The sequence below is a fragment of the Myotis lucifugus genome, unplaced genomic scaffold, assembly GCF_000147115.1.
Source record: "Myotis lucifugus unplaced genomic scaffold, Myoluc2.0 scaffold_119, whole genome shotgun sequence".
Classification (NCBI taxonomy): domain Eukaryota; kingdom Metazoa; phylum Chordata; class Mammalia; order Chiroptera; family Vespertilionidae; genus Myotis; species Myotis lucifugus.
The window spans coordinates 2,890,057-2,912,104 of record NW_005871167.1 but is presented as its reverse complement, the minus strand read 5'-3'; the positions used below and the strand labels follow the sequence as shown (position 1 = coordinate 2,912,104).

At 37.8% G+C, this 22,048-nt stretch overlaps 1 protein-coding gene across 3 annotated transcripts in view; it reads right to left on the bottom strand.

Moving 5' to 3' along the window:
- Nucleotides 1–2,379: 2,379 nt before the first annotated feature.
- The window catches only part of PTGES3 (prostaglandin E synthase 3), a 21,426-nt gene continuing 1,757 nt past the window's right edge, over nt 2,380–22,048 (bottom strand). The window contains exons 2-9 of one of the 3 annotated variants that reach the window (XR_001349219.2): nt 9,010–9,123; nt 8,794–8,863; nt 8,000–8,098; nt 7,436–7,525; nt 4,904–4,966; nt 3,952–4,122; nt 3,823–3,847; nt 2,380–3,543 (exon numbers count right to left, since the gene is read on the bottom strand). Coding sequence is in view for 1 of the 3 variants with exons in the window: in XM_006093616.3 (XP_006093678.1) it covers nt 3,524–3,543; nt 3,823–3,847; nt 4,904–4,966; nt 7,436–7,525; nt 8,000–8,098; nt 8,794–8,863; nt 9,010–9,123 (481 nt within the window). In the remaining 2 variants the exon portion in view is untranslated. The remainder of the gene's footprint in view (nt 3,544–3,822; nt 3,848–3,951; nt 4,123–4,903; nt 4,967–7,435; nt 7,526–7,999; nt 8,099–8,793; nt 8,864–9,009; nt 9,124–22,048) is intronic. The other 2 variants (XR_002830473.1, XM_006093616.3) reach the window with 2 other exon arrangements.

Here is a 22,048-nt window from a genome sequence, read left to right as displayed (position 1 = left end):
TTTGTCATTGAAAAGTCTGTTTGGGGGCCCAGAATTTACATTTCTAACCAATTTCTAGGTGGGACTGATGCTGCTGGTCTGGTGACCACACTTCACTGATCTCAAGTATCAGTTAAATTGCAAATTTCTGGGCCCAACATGCACCTAATAAAGCCTTTGTCGAGACCTAGGAATCCACTTTATCAGAACCCCATGATTTTGGCAGTTTGAGAACCACTGGGTTCAAGATGAGGCAGAGGGCTAGAGATAGGGAAGGAACCAGAGCTAAAGGCTAATTAGTTGTGAGAAAAGAACAACGGTTGGGGGACAGGTATACTCCTCATGGAAGCTATTAGTTGCAGGGGAAGCAGCTTTATAGTTATCCCACTCCTGACTTTAGGATCATCATGATACAGCCAAGGGGATGGGCTGCTAAATATAGTATGCAAGTAAAGGTCACTGATATAAGGCTAAGAAATTTAGGCCAGAGTTTTAGATAGGTTCTTCACATAACAATGAAATTATCCAGGTTGACAATGTAACTTAAAAGCAAATGACATGGTTTGGTTTTCACTTTGGAAAAGACTGCTAAGTATTAAGAGCAAAGCAAGCCCAGCTGGTGTGGTTCAGTGGTTGAAAGTTGACCTATGAACCAGGTCAAATTGATTCCTGGTCAGAACACATGCCCAAGGTTGCAGGCTCAATCCCCAGTATAGGGCGTGCAGGAGGCAGCCAATCGATGACTCTCTCGCCATTGATGTTTCTCTCTCCCCCTTCCTCTCTGAAATCAATTAAAAAAAAAAAAAAAGGAAAGGGAAAAAAAAGCAGACTGGCAGCCTTAAATGTTATCACCAAACCCTATTTGACCACCTACATAACTCTGGGATCTGCCTCTCCAGATCTCTCTGCCAGTACCTAAGTTTACTTTTTGCCATTTAAATTCTTGCACTAACTTGTTTCCTTGCCTCCAGACCCACTCACAAAACATTACCCACACTATAATATACCTGAAATGTATTTACTGAATCATGTCAGGTGTCCTAAAGGGTAGAGATTTGTGGTGATATACATCCAATAACCAATCATGTGTGGTTAATGTTTAAGTCCATAGGCCTGAAAAGCATATACAAAGATAAAATAATTTAGGGGTTACAGTAGACAAGGTACCTGCCTCCTCTCTCCATCCCAGCCTATGATCTCAAGCCTGGTCCAATGCTGGGTGAGGCATGGGTAACAGCTTTGTTTGATTTTGGCATATAAGGTCAGTTCATTATCACTTGTTTCTTGTCAAAAGGATTCCTGCTAAACAGAAATTAAAACTAGCCCAAAAACTAAGTTGGTAAATAAAATCTTTGTGCTACTGTAGCAACTAATTGTTTTCCCCCTTCCTTGAAGGTAACTTAACAGCTTAGGAAGTTGAATATAGCACTTTTATCACTGCATATCAAAATGTACAAACAATATAATAGATGTTATCATTCAAACTTAAAACCATTCAAACGTTTTAACACAGATTTTTAAAATTAAAGAACCTTTAAAGACAGATGGAATCAGAAATCCATCAAGCTATACTTTAATGCTATATAGCCTAGTGGCTGGCAGAAAGCCAATGAATCCTTAATAAAACTCTTTAACTTCCATATCTGACACACAAAAACAGTTTTCCATTTTTGGCAATTATAAAACTGGGGAGATCCCAGCTGGCTGAGGATCTCGGACCTCATTGTCATCCTAGCCTTTCAATCCTTCCCTGAAGCTCAATAAAAAATGGTTTGATCCTCAACCCTCAAAAATAGTTTTTCAAGAGAATCAAACTAAAAATAGGATTTGGGGGTTTTATTAAGTCCTCCCCTGAAGCTAAGAACTGCACAACTTATCAGTTATACTGATAATGTTGGCATGCTCCAAAGCAAGAAAACCATGTTAAAATTTCAAACATACCTCCCAATTCGGAAAAACCTATGGCTCTGAGGAAATTGCAATCCCTTAGTAGAATCAGAACCCAAATTACTCCTGTAACATAACAGAGTTGAATGTCAAGGGCTCCTAAAATGTAGGAAAATTTTTCTCATTGTAGCCTTTCAAGAATATGGTGTTGAATATCATTTTGAACAGCCATAACAGGGGAAGAAAAGTAGGTTGTTTTATGACATATCTATATCTATTACTGCACTTCCAATCTACCAAGTTTTTGTCCAATATTTGTCCCCCCGACCTAGCCTGTGAGCTCTGAACACAACAATCACCTGAAAGATTAATCTTTGTATCCCCAGCACTTAACATTTCCTGCAACACAGGTATGATACAAGGAAGTACTGAAATATGAAGCATTTCTATGCTATGACAAATACACAGAAGCTGAAGGGAATAAAAAACTGCCAAAATGCAGAAGCTCAAAGATTTAGGAGGACAACACATTTAGTTTTATTTCAATCAAATCACAACACTTTCTTTTCCAACTACTGAAAAGTGCATCTACAATTTGCTATTACAGATCCACTTTTAAAAGGTTTCCTGTGACATTATATAGCAAGCCTTTTTTTTTCCAAACAGAGAAATATCCCCAAATTCTTCCTCAAGTAAAAATAACTCCATTCCAGTAAATAGTAATACATAAAATTACAGTAAACCAGACACTTAAAAGGACAACCAAGAAGTCTTCCAACAGTTTATTAGAAAGAATGTAGACATTAAAAAAAATCCCACTGTCATGAACATAAATTGAGGTTTTCAGCCCTGGTACAAGCTGGATCAAAAAAAAAAAAAAAAGAAATAAAAAAACCCAATAGTGTATTAATACCATTTTTTCACTCATTTGCCACTGACAGTGCAAATACAAATTTGGTCTAAATGTACAGACTCTCAAGCAACAATGTACAGCCTTTCTTTGTCCTCCATGCTAAGAGATGTAAAAGTTTAAGGGTCAAACAATACCAAATGTACAGGCTTCAAAAACCATCTAAGTTAGGGCATTCACTAGTTTTAGCTAAAATACATTTGGAACACTGACAAGTGATCACTTATGTACAATAATGTGAAGTAAATTTTTTGAAAAATAAAACTTTAGTGGAACAATCCTGAAGAATATACCAGAGGAACAACAGGTTACCAGTTTAAGGTATCAATCCATTTGTTTCAGCCAGGTTGAGTCCATGTTCTAAAATCTAAAACTTAGTTATCTTTCCATAATCCAAGAGCTTCCTATCATGTCAGTATCTATGTTATGAAGTAAAGGAGACTTAGGTGAAATGTTTTTATTTATCACAACTGCTGTATCAATTGTCTAGGACCTCAACAGCATCATGGAAGTCTGGGAAATGTTCATGCATAAGGTTATTGCCTTAGCTGACTTAAAATTGCCCCATACAATGGTACATATCAACCCTTAGTGAAGCCTTTAAGAAAACAAACAGGTTGAAAAATGGGTTAAAGGAGGCAAATGCAGCATCTGCCTTTAGAGCTATCAACTCAGGAATTCTCTCAATTATGAAATCTTGCAGAGAAGTTATTTTTCTTTCTCAAAATCCAGGGACGACAACATTCCTTATTCCAGATCTGGCATTTCTGAAAGGATTTTAACAAGATTAGTATGAAGTACAAAGAAGTAATCCATCAACATCAAAGTCTTATAGGGAAAGCAGCCAGAGAGAGTTAAATAGTTGCCTACTTTTTGAATTTGAATCTCAATTCATTCAAATTTCTGCTTTGGCTATTTATTAGAGGCCATAAAGAAATAATAATTATTTTTCTAAGAATTATAAAGAAGTCAATTTCTTTATTTTAATAGTTGTGGTCTTTAATGTGAAATATTACTGTGCAAAACATTTTTACAAAGACACTTACTTTCATCATCACTGTCTTGTGAATCCTGCAGAGGGGAAATAAAGAAAAAAGTTACCAAGCTGATCAAACATTCCTTTGCTAACTGAAAAGTTTGCCTTAAAAAGCTGAAGCACTGTAGTTTTCACTCACGTAGCAAAGATAGGTGGTTAAATCAAGCTTATTAATTTAATCAACTGACTTAAGAATGGGTTTACAGATGGACAGCTGAGGAAGATGTGTGTCTTTTGGTAGGAATTGAGTCCATCCTTTCAATCCCTGTCAACCAGGCTGAATCTTGGTATAAAATGGTTTCTCTTCTCTCTTGACATTCAATGAAAGAAAATGGCTCAATACAAAGACCACTGGACTGATAGAAGACAATAAAGTCTAATCGTAGCTGGTGAATTGTCTAAGTAAGTATTTTCCTAACTGCATTGAACAAATTTCTTAACGATGTTAACAGAATGCCAGAGGAGGGGAATGTTGAGAAGAGTAACCCAGTATATCCTCTTACAGATTCACAATGTCCATATGTTTACTTAATCTCTGACCAATTCACTTTTATAAAACCTGTTTAACTTTGTAAAAATAATCCCTAAACTAACTCTTAATTGAATAAGGCATATGATGTCTCCATGCATTGATTCTTTTGAAATCTAGTCTCTTTAAGAATGGCCCATTAGACACCAGTTCCCTAGTAGGTAATCTTCCTTCAAAACTGGGCACATTTTAAAAACTGCTTTACCCTATATTAAAAACAAAGTCCTAGCTGGTTTTGCTCAGTGGATAGAGCGTTGGCCTGTGGACTGAAGGGTCCCAGATTCGATTCCAGTCAGGGGCACATGCCCAGGTTGTGGGCTCGATCCCCAGTGCGGGGTGTGCAGAAGGCAGCCGATTAATGGTTCTCTATCATCATTGATGTTTCTCTCTCTCTCTCCTTCTCACTTCCTCTATGAAATCAATAAAAATATATTTAAAACAAAACAAAAAAACAAACATCAAAAAGTAGCACACAAAAAAATCTTGACTATATATCAAACAACTTATAAATACATTGTTTCTTACTATTTAAGTAAATAAAGAAAAGAATTTATAGACTTACATCATCTGCTCCATCTACTTCCGGTAAATCTACATCCTCATCACCACCCATGTTGTTCATCATCTATTTGAAGTAAAAATTAGTTTTAAAAATGATGTTAAATTAAGCCCTAATTGCCCTAGCTAGTTTGGCTGAGTGGATAGAGCGTTGGCCTCCCGACTGAAGGTTCCCGGGTTCGATTCCAGTCAAGGGCATGTACCTTGGTTGCGGGCACATCCCCAGGAGGGGGTGTGCAGGAGGCAGCTGATGGATGTTTCTCTCTCATGGATGTTTCTAACTCTCTATCCCTCTCCCTTCCTCTCTGTAAGAAATCAATGAAATATCTTAAAAAAAAAAAGCCCTAATTATTAGGTGGCACGCTCCAGAATAAACCTTAAGTCTGCCATAGATTTCCACCAACAAAAAAAGCAAAAAAACATTTAAGTACCTTCCTTTCTGGAAAGATTATAGGTAATTGTATATAAAATCCTAAAAACTTGTAGGGAAGTTAAATCTAAATTCTCATTGCAGGAAGGTGAAGTTATTAAAATTCATCCAGCAAGATATGTATATATGATACAGAAATTAAACACCCAAATCCTAAATAGCAGTTACCACTGATGGATAAGAATGGGATTCATTTGTAGTTGTAAAGTTTTGTATCCTAAGCTGACTGACATATGTATTATGGTATTCTCGTTACAGTTTTAAATACTGTGAAGAACCAATAAATGATTTAAAATAAAGTCTTTCAGGATGCTTAGTTTGTATTAAAGGCCTGAAAATGGAATCAAAGGTCAAATAGTAACTAAGTTAAATACAAACATAATTCTTAAAAGACTTTATATCAATTATATATACAAGAAAATAACCTTATATATATATATACCTTCATATACTTATAATAAAATGGAGCTAACAACAAAACATGCTTACATGAAGTACTAATTTCCCATCTTTATCTGTTTCCAATCATAAATCAAGTAGTGTGTTATTGAAAGAGGTACAAATAGCCAAAGATAGAACTATTGTCTGATGGGGATGGACTTATCTCCCCAAGTTACAACTTTTCTGTAATATTTAAACTTTTAAAATTTTAAATATTTACACAACCATTATAACTTTGTAAACAAAAATCAAAGACTTCAAATATATATGCTACCTTGGACTTTAGAGTTAAATACTTAAGTCAAATCTCTCAGTATAGAAAGTCTGGGCAATCTAGTCTTGAATAATATGAGTAACTAGCAAAGTTTCCCTATGTCTAAAGGCAATGTTCAACACCTTAGTTAAAAGTTTTTGAGAGCAGAAAAAATGCTCAATATGTGCCAAGTACAATGTGTGGTGCTGAGGATATGATGACAATAGAAACAGAATTGAATATATTCAAGAGCTATTTAGGAGGTAAAACAAAAGAACAAAGATGCAGTTAACATATTGGATAGAGAGGCAGTGAAAGATAACAGTGTTAAGAAGTTGTGACTTGCACAGCTGGGTAAATAGTGGCACCAATTACTTCAGGTAAGAAATAATATAGTTGAGGAAAGTCACAAGTATCCTTCCTTTCCTCTTGAAATTAAGGTGTCAGAGCTATGTAAGGAGGAATGTTTAATAAACAGTTGCATACACGAAGCTGAAAATGTACTCCTTTTAACTCTTAGTTTTCAAAAAGAAATGTAAACAGAATGTAGTGAATTAAATTTTCTAATTGCAATGAGAAATGGATTTCATGGGCCTACCTTCAGCTTAGAGCAGTGGTTCTCAACCTTCTGGCCCTTTAAATACAGTTCCTCATGTTGTGACCCAACCATAAAATTATTTTCGTTGCTATTTCATAACTGTAATGTTGCTACTGTTATGAATCGTAATGTAAATATCTGATATGCAGGATGGTCTTAGGCGACCCCTGTGAAAGGATGGTCTTAGTTAGACCGCCAAAGGGGTCGCAACCCACAGGTTGAGAACCACTGGCTTAGAGCTTAATGTTCTCTTTTCTGATTACCTTTACTGCAGTACACTTGATAAGGTCTATTCTACCTAAAGGCAGATCATTGACTTCTTTTCTTTGGTCAGGGCAATATTTGGAAAAAACAGGCTTACTCAAACCCTTTCCCTGATCTGGCAAACTACAATATCCTTACTCATCACTCTTCGTGCACATTCCACCACGATTCTTGTGTTTAAAGGTTTACATTTGTATTACATGGCTCCAAAATACAGGCCAGTTACTGTATTCATGCTTCTAAAAAAAATCTGTCCCAGTGTTGTAATAAAAACTAGCTATACTGCATTGATTGACTATATGGTTTATTTTTTGTCTTTACACATCAACTTTAAAACTTAAACACTAAATTTTTTTAAACTGTAAAAGAATGTTAAATTTTAGGATTAAATGATTATTGTTAAAAATCTCATTTAGTTTTATTGCAGACTGGCCTTCGAGGTAAAGTAATACACGCCTTAAATACCACTAGGTACTTTAAAACCAATTAAACTGACTTCATAGAAATATACTGGAAGGGAGGGCAGAAGAATGCATTTAAAAGAACTTACCTCAGAGAAACGATCAAAATTAGACATGTCTTCATCTGAATCATCTTCCCAGTCTTTCCAATTATTGAAGTCCACACTAAGCCAGTTAAGCTATAGATCAATACAAACATCATCCTGTGATTAGGTTAACTTACACTCATTGGCATGTGCCTTAAGACTACATTTTTTTGAACTGTGGATTCATACCCACTAGTGAGCCATGGAATTAGCATAAATATAGTTTTATGAAACTCCTTTCAATTGTTAAACAAACTTACTTTTTAAAGCAACAACAAAAATTCATTGGTAGAAACTATGCTATACCTGGTTATTTTTTGTTTAGTGGCACCAAAATATGTGAGTCTGCCTCTTGAATGCAAAGACTCTCCATCAACTAGAGATTGATCTTGTTCTGACCTCATTTGGCTTTAAGTTAAAACTAATATATCTCAACGTAGAGAAAAACACAGAACACAAGGCTATAATAGTACTTAGCTTTGAAACAAATACTATGCCCATACCAAACAAATGTATCTTTCATTACTTAAAGTAAAAATGTGAAACTTTCAAAAAAAAGAAACCTACCTTTGCCCTTTCTTTTGTTAATCTTGGCCATGACTGGCCAGATTCTCCTTTTCGTAAACAACATAAAATTGATCTGTCCGTTCTTTTATGCTTGGAATCCTAAAAACAAAAACAAAAGCACTATCACACCATTTATCTCTTCAGTATCATTCATTCCTCACCTCTCCTTTCTAGTTTCTTTCCCTACATTTCCCCAAACTCTGAAAGAAACATCTCCTAACTACTTAAAACTTCATAAGCTATCCAATCGCATTAAAAAAAAAAAAAAAAAAAACCGGACAATTTTTTTCTTCCCAGCATAATCATAGAAGAGTTTTTAAAAATTTCCATAGTTAGCCCGGCCAGCGTGGTTGAGCATCGACCTATGAACCAGTAAGTCACGATTCGATTCCAGGCCACATGCACAGATTGCCGGAATCAATCACCGGTATGGGCTGTGCAGGAAGCAGCCAATAAATGATTCTCTTGTATCATTGATGTTTCTATCCTCTCTCTCTCCCTCTTCTTTCCTCTCTGAAATCAATAATATATATTTTAAAAATTCTATAGTTAGATAAGACAAGCCTCAAGAGTATAGCCAAGTCTTAACAGTGACAATAAGAAAAAAAGAGTATGCAGAAAAGTGGTTGGGAAGGGAAAACAGAAAAGTGGTTAGAAAGGGAAAATATCGCAAAATATAAATATACCTAGTTAGCCCTCTGAACTATTAAGAAAAACAGAAATTAGTGCTTGCTAAAAAGATATGTCCACTTCCTCATGATTTAAATCAGTATTAAAGCATCAAGACTACTTACATTTGGATCAATACAGTGAAAAAGATCAATTTCATTTAAATGTTTAAAATTATCACTTCCTCCAAGACAACTGTGGGGAGAAAAAAATTTTTTTAAATAAGTCTCTTGGAAGAGGTAAGGATTAATATAACCTCAGTGAAAAAACAAAACAAGCAAGCCAAAGTTATTCAATTACCCAAAATAAGTTTTGCCCAATTATGTAAAATGGAAATTTACCTGAATGTAAGTTTGGATTTTTCAAAATTTACATTAACATCTTTACTGTCTTCAACACAAAATTCAATGAAGACATAGTCCCTTCGATCGTACCACTTTGCAGAAGCAGGCTGCCTACAGAGATAAAATTAGACAAAGTTAAGTTGGACTTCATTAGCTAAATATTTACATAACCTCCCAAGTTTAGCATATAAGAAACAAATTTTTCTATTCCATTAGAGCATTGATTATTTTGAGGTAGTTTATTACAATTTCTAACAGAAACTACATTTTTACTCTAACAGCTACATTCCAAGAAAGCACAATGACACTGATTTTATTTAAAAAAAAAAGGGGAAGGGATTTAAAAATAAAATAAACAATGCTCAGTAGAGTTAACCATTTAGGTAGCCCTGTCAACATTTATAAGCCACTCCTTTGGGGTTCTGCTCCTAAAATTCAATTCACAGAAATAAAACATCAGAAAGAACTAATCCACCATCAACTGAGATATATGTAGTATTCAACATTATAACTTACAGTGAATCCTAGGAACTGTGGGAGGAATTTAAAAGAATGAAAAATGGCCTTGGCTGGTGTGGCTCAGTTTGTTGGAACATTGCCCAGTATACCAGAAGGTGGCAGGTTCTACTCCCATCAGGGCACAAACCCAGTTTGTGGGTTTGACCCCCAGTTGGGAAGCAACCAATGTTTCTCTCTTACAATGATGTCTCTCTCCTTTCCTCTCTCAAATCAATGAAAAGGGGGAGAGGGGAGTAAGGGAAATGACAATATTCTCAAAAAAGTTCTCACCTGCAGCTTTTTTTCTGACCGTATAAAGCAACCATTTTGTTTCTGGACAAACAAATCTTCCTATGATTCTAAATAATGACACTAGATAAAGAATTAAACTTCTTGCCCTAGCTGGTTTGGCTAAGTGGATAGAGTACCAGAGGGTCCTGGGTTCGATTCTAGTCAGAGGCATGTACCTCAGTTGCAGGCTCCTCCCTGGCCCGGGCCCTGGTCAGGGCTCATGCAAGAGGCAACCAATCTATGTGTTTCTCTCACACTGATGTTTCTTTGTGTTTTTCCCTCTCTCCCAAAAAGTCATTGGAAAAAATGTCTTCGGGTAAAGATAAACAACAACAACAACAACAAGAATTTATTTACAGCCTCACCTTTATACTATCTATACATGTATCCAATACATACTAGAAGCAACCTGGAATATTTGCTTCTTCCTTTTCATGTGTTTCTGTTCTTTGCAATATAGTATTACCCCTGTCTTCATGGAGTCAGCTGTCTAGAGCTCTTTCCATCAATTAGAGTATGGCTAAAAAACCGCTAGAAGCTATATATAGTCAAATATGGCTGATTAACAGTCAAAAAAGATTACCTGTGGCCTTAGCTGGTTTTGCTCAGTGGATAGAGTGTCAGCCTGAGAACTAAAGCAGCGGTCGACAACCTTTTGGGGTCCGTGGACCACCGGTTGGCAACCGCTGGACTAAAGGGTCCCGGGTTCAATTCTGGTCAAGGGCACATGCCCTGGTTGCGGGCTCTGTCTCCAGTAGGGGGCATGCAGGAGACAGCCAATCAATGATTCTCTCTCATCATTGATGTTTCCTTTTTTTAAAATACATCTTTATTGATTTCAGAGGAAGGGAGAAGGAAAGAGAGACAGAAACATCAATGATGAGAATCATTGATTGGCTGCCTCTTGCACATCCCCTATTGGGGATCAAGCCTGCAACCTAGGCATGTGCCCTTGACCAGAATCGAACCTGGGACGACCCTTCAGTCCACAGGCTGACGCTCTGTCCACTGAGCCAAACGAGCGAGGGCATCATTGATGTTTCTATATCTCTCTCTTCCTCTCTGAAATCAATAAACATATTTTTTAAAAAAGATTATATGTGATAAATACTTCAACTTTTCTATAAACCTAAGATTATTTCAAAATAAAAGTTTAAAATTCTAGTTATATGTTCAAACACTACTCATAAATCAACTCAACTGAAAGGAATTGTTTTATTTCTAAGCTCTGACATTCCCAACCCAACGGAGTAGTAATTTAAATCCCTTCTATACATAAAAGTTACAACCAACTACTCATCAACATTTTTACACAACTGTTAAAATTTTATTTAAATGTTTTTATTGATTTTTAGATAGAGAGGAAGGGAGGAGAGAGAACCATCAAGAGAGACATAGTTCGGCTGCCTCCTGCATGCCCTACTGTTAAACTTGACTAGTCACTCTACTCTGGAACACTGGTATCAGATCTGAATGATAGAGGTTAAAAATTACAGATGGCAGTTTCCAAAATCTAAATACCAGCAGATCCGCAAAGGTAAATCTATTTTTTAAGGCATCTATTGGCAAATTAAACAAAATAAAAACATGAACTTTTTAAATGCCTCTAAAAAGGTATCTAACCAAACTTCTGTGGACTAAGGATTCCCAACTTTTTTTTTTTAGAATATGTGCTGCTGGAGTGAACACAAGAATCACAACTTCTAATGTTTGTATATTAATATAGCTAACAAGCAATTTCGTTTTACAAATAGATCACACATTATTTCTAGTTTTTCTTACCCCAACAGTATTTTCAATATGTGGTAACGTTGTCATTAACTGAAAATATTTGCAAATTTAATAATTAAACTTTAAGTGACTAGGCTTATAGACTCTCAAATTGAAGTAACCAGATAAGCCCTATTTTTAATATATATTTTATTGATTTTTTATAGAGAGGAAGGGAGAGGGATAGAGAGTTAGAAACATCGATCAGCTGCCTCCTGCACACTCCTTACTGGGTATGTGCCCGCAACAAAGGTACATACCCTTGACCGGAATTGAACCTGGGACCCTTGAATCTGCAGGCCGACGCTCTATCCATTAAGCCAAACTGGTTAGGGCAAGCCCTATTTTTTAAAAGCACTAATGATAACAATCTGGAGCAATGAACAACCTAGTGCCCCAACTAAAAGAAACCAAGATTCCTACAGAGAAATAACCTCAAGTGGGAAATGCAGATGACCTTGAGACATCTGTATTTGAATGAAAATGAAGCTAGTGAGAACAATGTCAGCCAGACCCGGAGGCAACAATTAAGGTCTATCACGGTGGCCAAAGACAAAATATGAGCATCAGAATGACTGCAGCCCTGTTGCTTCGTGGTTAGAGCATCATACTTCACACTTTAGGGCAGTGATATCGAAACTATGACACGTGTGTCAGAGGTGACATGCGAACTCATGTTTTTGGTTGATTTTTCTTTGTTAAATGGCATTTAAATATATAAAATAAATATCAAAAATATAAGTCTTTGTTTTACTATGGTTGCAAATATCAAAAAATTTCTATATGTGACAGGGCACCAGAGTTAAGTTAGGGTTTTTCAAAACGCTGCCACGCCGAGCTCAAAAGGTTCGCCATCACTGCTTTAGGGTCTTGGGCTTGCTTCCACCCCCCCTCCCCCAACTGGGGCATCTGCTGGAGGCAATTAAGCATCTCACACCCAAGCTTCTACCCCCCCACCCCCCCACCCCCGCAAAGCAATGGAAAAAATATCCCCGGGTGAGGATTAACAACAAAAAAGAACGATTGCAAATTGGTTCAAATACATTGAATATAAAAATGAAGTTCATATTGACTTAAGATGCTACAGCTCCAATTTTTTTTAATAAATTGGCAATTAAATATAAATAATTAGGCATTTTCCCTCCTTTCGCTTTATGAACCTTTATTATTCATGATAACTGAATAGGACCAGTTCATGAAGGAAACTTCTTTATGGAATTCCACTTTGGTGTGGAATAAAACATGGGGAGGAAAATCACTTTTGCAACCCTTAAACTGATTTGGCAGTGATCATCACTGGATGAAACAATTAACAATGACTATATGAACAACTGATAAAGAACTTAAAGATCTTAGCATCACTGAAAGTGAGACAACCAAACATATACTTCCTAATTTTATGCAACATGATACATTCCGCAGTAAACTTAATTTCCATCTACAGAAAATATGAGGAAATAGAACAAGTTAAATGATACCACAAGGAAGCAACATATCTAGAATGTTTCTAGATCAATGGCACAAAGAGGAGGGAAATGCTCTAGATTAAGAGACCTAAGAGTTATCAAACAAATGCAATTTGTGGCATGGTCTGCATCTTGATTCAATAAACTAAACATAAAAAAGATGAATAAAACTGTGGAGATCTGGATATGAACAGGCGATGTTAGTTTTGCTAGTGTAAATGGCATTGCTTACCTTGTAAATGTCAAATTGTGTATTAAGAATCTATAGTAATGGAAGAGGAGCACACTAATGGTGACCTGGTTATTAAAATGGCCATATCAAAAACCAAGTATGTAAGTTCTTCAGTTTCTATTCACATTAAGGACATTGGGACCAGGGAAGAATCTATTTCCTTTCCTCATAATCATATTAAGTAATCTAGAGTTCTATCACTGTTATGGGCTCAATTGTGTCCCCCACCAAATTCATATGTTAAAGTCCTAAACCAACAATCCCTCAGAATGTGACTGTATTTGGAGAGATACATCTTTAAAAGGTAAGTAAGCCCTGGCTGGGTGGCTCAGTTGGTTGTAGTGTCATCCCATACACCAAAAAAGGCTGTGGGATCTAGGAGCGTATGGAAGGCAACTAACTGATGTTTCTTTCTCCAAAACATACCTCAAGTGAGGATTAAAAAATAAGAAGGTAATTAAGGTAAAATGAGGTCTTAGAATAGGCCATAATCCAAAATGACTGGTGTCCCTACAAGAGATTAAGACACAATTACAGCCTGGCCAGCGTGGTTCAGTGGTTGAGCGTCGACCTATCATGTTTCTATCTCTCTCTCCCTTTCTCTATGAAATCAATAAAATATGTATGTGTGTGTGTGTGTGTGTGTGTGTGTATTTATTTTATTATTTTTTTTTTTAAAAACACAACTACAGAGGGAAGACCCTGTGGAAACAGGATAAAATGGTCATCTGTAAGAAGGAAAGCCAAGGAGCAAGGAGCAAGGTCTCAGAAGAAACCAACCTTGCTGACACCTTGATCTCAGACCAACACCCTCTAGAACTGTGAAAAAATTAACTGTTTAAGTCACCTAGTCTCTGGTACTTCCTTATGGCAGCCTTAGCAAATTAAGCAATAATTTTCCTAATACAATCATTTTACTAATAATAAAAACAAAATTTAAAAATTAGGCCTTGGCCAGGTTGCTCAGTTGGTTAGAGCATCGTCCATACATGCCAAGGTTGCGGGTTTGATCTCTGGTCACAGCACATACAAGAAGGAACCAATGAATGCATAAATAAGTGAAACAATACATTGATCTCTCTCTTGTGCAAATCCATTTTTTAAAAAAGACATGGGAAAAAGTGTAAATGATGTAAACCAGGGTTGGCCCAGGAGCCAAAAATGGTTTTAATATTTTTAAAGTTGTAAAAACAAGAACAGGGGCCGAAACCGGTTTGGCTCAGTGGATAGAGCGTCGGCCTGCGGATTGAAAGGTCCCAGGTTCGATTCCGGTCAAGGGCATGTACCTGGGTTGCGGGCACATCCCCAGTAGGAGATGTGCAGGAGGCAGCTGATTGATGTTTCTCTCTCATCAATGTTTCTAACTCTCTATCTCTCTCCCTTCCTCTCTGTAAAAGATCAATAAAATATATTTAAAAAAAAAAAAAAAAAAACAAGAACAGGGCAGAGATATTTGTGGCCTGCAAAGCCTAATATTTACTAGGTGACCCTGATCTAAACCACCAAAAATGTAAGGGGGGACCCCTACACAACCTAAATCGATAATAAAACATATATCCACTCATTTGAAAGGGAAATTCAATATTTATGAAATCCTTTTGTCTTCAGTGAGGATCACACCTTTTGTCTCCCATTAACCCAGATAAAGGTTGATTTAGTTTTAAACATAGCTCCTAAGTTATATCGGATCTAACTTTATAATAACACTAGAGGCCCGTTGCACGAAGATTCGCGCAATAGGCTTTCCTTCCCCTGGCCGGCGGCACCAGTTTTCCTCTGGCACCTGGGACCCAGGCCTTTGGTCCGGCCACAGCAGCAAGGCTTGGCTTCTCCACTCCGGCAGCAGCGAGGCTTGGCTTCTCCACTCTGGCTGCAGCGGAGAAGCCAAGCCTCTTCAGTCTTCGCTCCCTGCCCACATATGCAAATTTACCGCCATCTTTGTTGGGTTAATTTGCATACGCATCCTGATTGGCTGGTGGGCATAGCGGAGTGACACCAATTTGCATGTTTCTCTTTTATTAGTGTAGATTAGCGGTTTTGTGCACAGATTCATGCACTGGTGCACGATCGGGGCCGGGGAGGGCTCCAGGGCGTGTCCGGCCGGTGCCCAGTCCCAATTGGTCCGACCAACCAGTCGGAGTGTCTGCCCCCTGGTGGTCAGTGCGCGTCATAGTGACTGGTCGAACAGTCAGTCGGACACTTAGCATATTAGGCTTTTATTATATAGGATTGGCAAAATTTGTAACTACTATGCAAGTCTGTTAATTCATTTTAATAGCAGTACACTTATAGGTGCAAAAATCTTTTTCACCTCAGCATACTTATAATCTACTACTTAAAAGTACACAAACAAAAAAACACCCTAAAAAGAGACATCCCAAGCTCATCTGACAAAAACTTCAGAGCTCCACACCAGGGCTATGTCAATTCAAGTAACTAAATTTTGCATAACTTTAAATTCTCTTCTATAGTTTTGACTAAAATTCCTTAGACTTGTCTTAAAAGGAGGTGCTTTAGGTGATGAGGGTAGAGCTTTATGGGATTAGTACCTCATAAAAGAGACTCCAGTAGAATGCAGATTGTTTTGAATGAAAGGCAACTTTAGCAGCAAGCTCTGGAGAAGCTTGACTGCCTAGATCAGCGGTTCTCAACCTGTGGATCGCGACCCCGTTGGGGGTCGAACGACCCTTTCACAGGGGTCGCCTAAGACCATCGGAAAACACATATATAATTACATATTGTTTTTGTGATTAATCACTATGCTTTAATTATGTTCAATTTGTAACAATGAATTGGGGGTCACCACAACATGAGGAACTGTATTAAAGGGTCTCGGCATTAGGAAGGTTGAGAACCACTGGCCTAGATGATTAATTAGAAGCCTTGCCCAAAAGAGATTATCAGAGATAGCTTTTTGACCTATCTATAGGGAAGAGCATAATTCCATTTACTGAAAGTCTGATCCTATCATCCTTCAATGACCTTGTGAAGCCCCAAAGGCATCTTACCTCATCCTTATGCCTTATATATCCATGTTCCCTTTCTACCTCTGAAACTCTCCTGCATGTGAGATTCTCATACATACATATATACAGTAGGTCCTTGGGTTACATCAGAGATCCCTTCCTATGGCGCAACGTAACACGATTTTTGCCATTAAGTCGGAACCCACCTACATAAGCACCTACGTCACTCACATGGAGCACATACACAGCAGTAATGAAGTGAAACAGTAAAAAATTTAAAAGATAACAATTCCTGACCTTTACTTGTGGTAAATAAATAAAAAACATAAAGCACATATGTACATATGTCGAAATGACGGAAATTTTTTTTTATAAATACTGTAAATGGGAGATGGCGACGTAACCAGGAAACGACATAAGCAGGAAATGACGTATGTCGAATCCAACGTAACCCGAGGACTGCCTGTATTAAATTTGGTTCTTTGCTCTAAAAAAAAAAAAAAAAAAAAAAAAAAATCATACAGAAGAGATCTCTAGCCCTAGCCCCTTTCCATTGCTATGAGGATACAGTAAGAAGCAATGAATCAGGAAGAAGGCCTGCTCAGTGGTTGAGCGTCCACCTACAAACCAGGAGGTCATGGTTTGATTCCTGGTCAGAGCACATGCCTGGGTTGCGTGCTTGATCCCCAGTAGGGGGGCTGTTCAAGAGGCAGCCGATTAATGATTCTCTCTCATCACTGATGTTCCTATCTCTCTCTCTCCATTCCTCTCTGAAATCAGTAAAAATATGTTAAAACAAAAAAACAAATTGGTAGTATGGGCATGTAAAAAGTACAGCAAGGGGAATATGGAGTATAGTCAATAATATCATAATAACTATGTATGATACCAAGTGGGTACTGAAAAAATCAAGAACATTTTATAAAGTAATGAAGTATCGAGAACATTTGTATATGATCATCTAACCACTATGCTATACACCTTAAATTAATCCTATATAATAAAAGCCTAATATGCAAATCGACCAAATAGCGGACCAATCAGTGGTACGATGGGTCACTATGATGGCGCACTGACAACCAGGGGGCAGACGCTCAGGTAGACAGTGCACTCCCACAGGGAGAGCGCCACTCAGCCAGAAGCTGGGCTCACCGCTAGTGAGCACAGCAGCGATGGCAGGAACCTTTCCCGCCTCCACAGCAGCAGCAGCAGCACTAAGGAGCAGTGAGCTGAGCAGTGAGTGAGCAGGCAGGCAGTAAGGAGCAAGGGTCCTGGAATGTGAGGGCACAGGCCGGGCTGAGAGGACCCCTCTCCCCCTCGGGTCTCTAGTACAAGATAATATTGACTGTAAACTGTAATTGGGAAAAGAAAAAAACACTAAGTGGTTCATTTTAAACAGTAAATTGCGCTACATGTCTCTCCATTAGGTGGCATCTTTGCAAAGCTGAATTTTTGGTATTGCTATATTAAAAAAAAGTACCCACACACACACAAAAAAAAATCAATGGGTAACAGGCACTGATGTAAATATCCAATCTCATTATATAGTACCCAAAAGGCATTCCATTCCATCAGTAACTGTGGTTATACAAGAACCTCCATTTTTCTTTCAACTCACATGTATTGGCTTTTCAAAGAGCTTCTAGGCTGCTAAGACAAAATACTTAAGTTGTTTAGACCCAATTACCCAATGAATTGCGAGGTTATTCCTCTTGGCCTAGCAATACCATAAAAAACAATAACAAAAACGTACAAAGACACCATTGGGGAACAAAGAATGTTTGTGAACCTAGTTCTTTATTTGGTAATTCTCATTCTAAAATAGAAGGGTAAAAGCTAAGTTCTTAAAACATACCCCCAAAACTTAGTCCCTTTTTTTAAGCAACTCTATGACTTTCCCACATTCCTACTTTGTGCATACATCCCCAAAGCAGATAACATAATTTTTCTTCATACAAATAAGACTCAAGATCAATCTCTAACTGTCCCCATTACAAATTTTAGAGCCTCAGAGCTCCATTACCTTATGTCAAGAAGTGCCGCAGGTTTTAACAGAAGTAGCAGTTTAGATAATAAAACCGAACTGCAGAGACATGGTTATTTATTTGGAAAAGGACCACCTGAAAAATTATTATTCCTGGAAAAAAATAAGCCTTCTTTTAGAAATGTTGGGTTCCTGAATAGGGTTGCAATCCTATTTGGAATAGCCCCTCATACTAATAGCGCTGCATGAACTGATATTTGAAGAACTAGATGCTGAAATTAAATATTAATAAAAAAAAAACACGCTTATGTGTAACTTAGATCCTTTCAGTACACAAAATAAACATACTGAATTGGAAAGGGCCCTGACATAAACACTGTTTAGCATTAAAGTATGGCTACATGTGAAGATCAACTATTGCACAGAAAACCCATGGCAGCACATTTTATTTGGTTTTGGAATACAACAGGGAAGGACGTATTGCTCAAGGTAAGCTTTAAAATAAATGTACTTGGAAAGTGGGTAAGTTAGCTTCAATATAAAATCTGTCACAGCCAAACCGGTTTGGCTCAGTGGATAGAGCGTCGGCCTGCGGACTGAAGGGTCCCAGGTTCGATTCCGGTCAAGGGCATGTACCTTGGTTGCGGGCACATCCCCACTGGGGGGCGTGCAGGAGGCAGCTGATGGATCTCTCTCATTGATGTTTCTAACTCTCTATCCCTCTCCCTTCTTCTCTGTAAAAAATCAATAAAAAATATATTAAAAAAAATCTGTCACTGCCACATGGCCGGCATGGTTCAGTGGTTGAGTGTTGACCTATGAACCATGAGGTCATGGTTCAAATGCAGGTCAGGGCACATGCCTGGTTGCAGGCTCGATCCCCAGTAGGGGGCCTTTCAAGAGACAGCAATCAGTGATTCTCTCTTATCACTGATGTTTCTATCTCTCACCATCTTTTTTTTTTTCTTTTAAAGAAAATAAGTTGTTTTTTTAAAATATATTTTGATTTTTTACAGAGAGGGAGAGGGATAGTTAGAAACATCGATGAGAGAGAAAAATCGATCAGCTGCTTCCTGCACACCTTCTACTGGGGATACGCCTGCAACCAAGGTACATGCCCTTGACCGGAGTTGAACCTGGGACCTTTCAGTCTGCAGGCAGATGCTCTATCCACTGAGCCAAACTGGTTAGGGCTCTCCCTCTTTGAAATCAATAAAAATATATTAATAACTAAATAAATAAAACCTATCATTGCCAATCTACACAGTAAATAGTTTACAACAACAAACTTATATTTCCATAGCAAAATAAACTAAATACAACAATTTTCAATGTAATAAGTCAGATAAAATATGATCTAAAAGCTTTTAAGAGCTAGGTTGATTCTAAACAGTTGATATTACAAAGGTATTTTTTTCCTGAAAAGTGGCGATCACTAACTTTTTAAGACCCCAAAATAATATTGCTTCTAGATTTTAAAACTAGAAAATACAATTAAACAGAAGAATCTTAATTAACAATACAGTACATACTGGTCTGCACTCTACAGATTTGTCAATTCCAGTTTCTACTGCCTTCTAGTTAAAGTCTAACTAAGTGGGGGGGGGGGGGGGGGACCCAGTTGCCAAGTTACAGTGGTTAGGAAATCAACACTTAACAAAGGCCATCATCAGTTACTCTTCCTTAACTTACAGAAATTAACAATATGCTATTACAAATTATTTTGGAGGCTAAAGACTGATAATTTTAGCCCTAGCTGGTTGGCTCAGTAGAGCTTAGCCTTTGGACCAACGGCTCCCACATCGATGTTTCTGTCTTTCCCTCTCTCTTCCACTCTCCCTAAAAATCAATAGAAAGCCCTGACTGGTTTGGCTCAGTGGATAGAGTGTCGGCCTGAGGACTGAATGGTCCCAGGTTCGATTCCAGTCAAGGGCATGTACCTTGGTTGCGGGCACATCCCCAGTAGGGGGTATGCAGGAAGCAGCTGATCAGTGTTTCTCTCTCATGGATGTTTCTAACTCTCTATCCCTCTCCCTTCCTCTCTGTAAAAAATCAATAATATATATATATATTTTTAAAAAATGTAGTTCCAATAAAATGACATGCTTTAAAAAAAAAAAAAAAAAAAAAGACTGATAGCCCTGGCCGGTTTGGCTCAGTGGATAGAGCGTCAGCCTGTGGACTGAAGGGTCCTGGGTTCGATTCCGGTCAAGGGCATGTACCTTGGTTGCGGGCACATCCCCAGTGGGGGGTGTGCAGGAGGCAGCTGATCGATGTTTCTAACTCTCTATCCCTCTCCCTTCTTTTCTGTAAAAAATCAATAAAAAATATTTTTTTTAAAAAAAAGACTGATAATTTTATTTTGGGGTCTCAATCCTACAAAGTTGAATGATGGCAAAGTAAAGATTTTAACAAATGTTTGAGAGAGTCACAGTATGTTTTTTAAACCATTTAGTTTAAATACAAGACACCATAAAGCAGCGGTTCTCAACCTGTGGGTCGCGACCCCTTTGGGGGTCGAATGACCCTTTCACAGGGGTCGCCTAAGACCATCGGAAAACACATATATAATTACATACTGTTTTTGTGATTAATCACTATGCTTAAATATGTTCAATTTGTAACAATGAAATTGGGGGTCACCACAACATGAGGAACTGTATTAAAGGGTCGCGGCATTAGGAAGGTTGAGAACCACTGCCATAAGGAATTACTTCAGCCCTAGCTGGTTTGGCTCAGTGGATAGAGCGTCAGCCTGCAGACTGGAGGGTCCCCGGTTCAATTTCAGTCAAGGACACAGGCGGGCTCCATCTCCAGTAGGGGGTGTGCAGGAGGCAGTCAATCAATGATTCTCTCTCATCATTGATATTGATATTTCTATCTCTATCTCCCTCTCCCTTCCTCTCTGAAATCAATAAAAATATATTTTAAAAAAAATTACTTCAGCCCAGCCCATGTGGCTCATGGGTTGAGTATGAACCTATGAACCAGAAGGGCACAGTTTGATTGCAAACCGATCAGGGCACATGCCTGGGTTGCAGGCTCCATCCCTGGTAGGGGGCATGCAGGAGGCAGCTGATGAATGATTCCCTTTCATTGTTGATGTTTCTCTCTTCTTCCTCTCAGAAATCAATAAACATATATTTAAAAAAAAATAATCACTTCAAATAGCTCAAAACTAATATTTTATAATACTTTATATCTGTTGTTAATGGGTTCAACTTAGAAATAAACCAACTACAACAGTTAATTTTTTTAAAAAAGGTAGTACTATCCTCTGTCCCCATTCCCCTTAATTGGTTGGGCAGGTCTTATGAGCCTGAGGAAGGACCCAAAATCCTCAACTTCTTCAAGACAGGTGGGAGATTGAGAACTTTTTTTTTTTAATTATTTCTTTTTTTAAAATATATTTTTATTGATTTCGGAGAGGAAGGGAGAGAGAGAGAGAAACATCAATGATGAGAGAGAATCATTGATTGGCTGCCTCCTGCACACCCCCTACTGGGGACCTAGCCTGAAACCCTGGCATGTGCCCTTGGTGGGAAGGAACCCAGGACTCTTCAGTCCATAGTCCGACTCTCTATCCACTGAGGCAAACCCGCTAGGGCTGAGAACTTCTATGTAAACTACTAGACAAACTTTTAAAAAGTTGATTAAAGAAAAACAACAATGGTATTTCTTTGTAAAAAGATATTTTGTTTGGCTATAGTAGTCTATTAAAAGCTGGTAATGCTTTGTCTGAGGATTCATTTTCTACTCAGATATTTTAAGAGTGACATTCCTGTCACATTATTTGGAATAGAGATTTCGAAAGAAAAAAACAGATTAA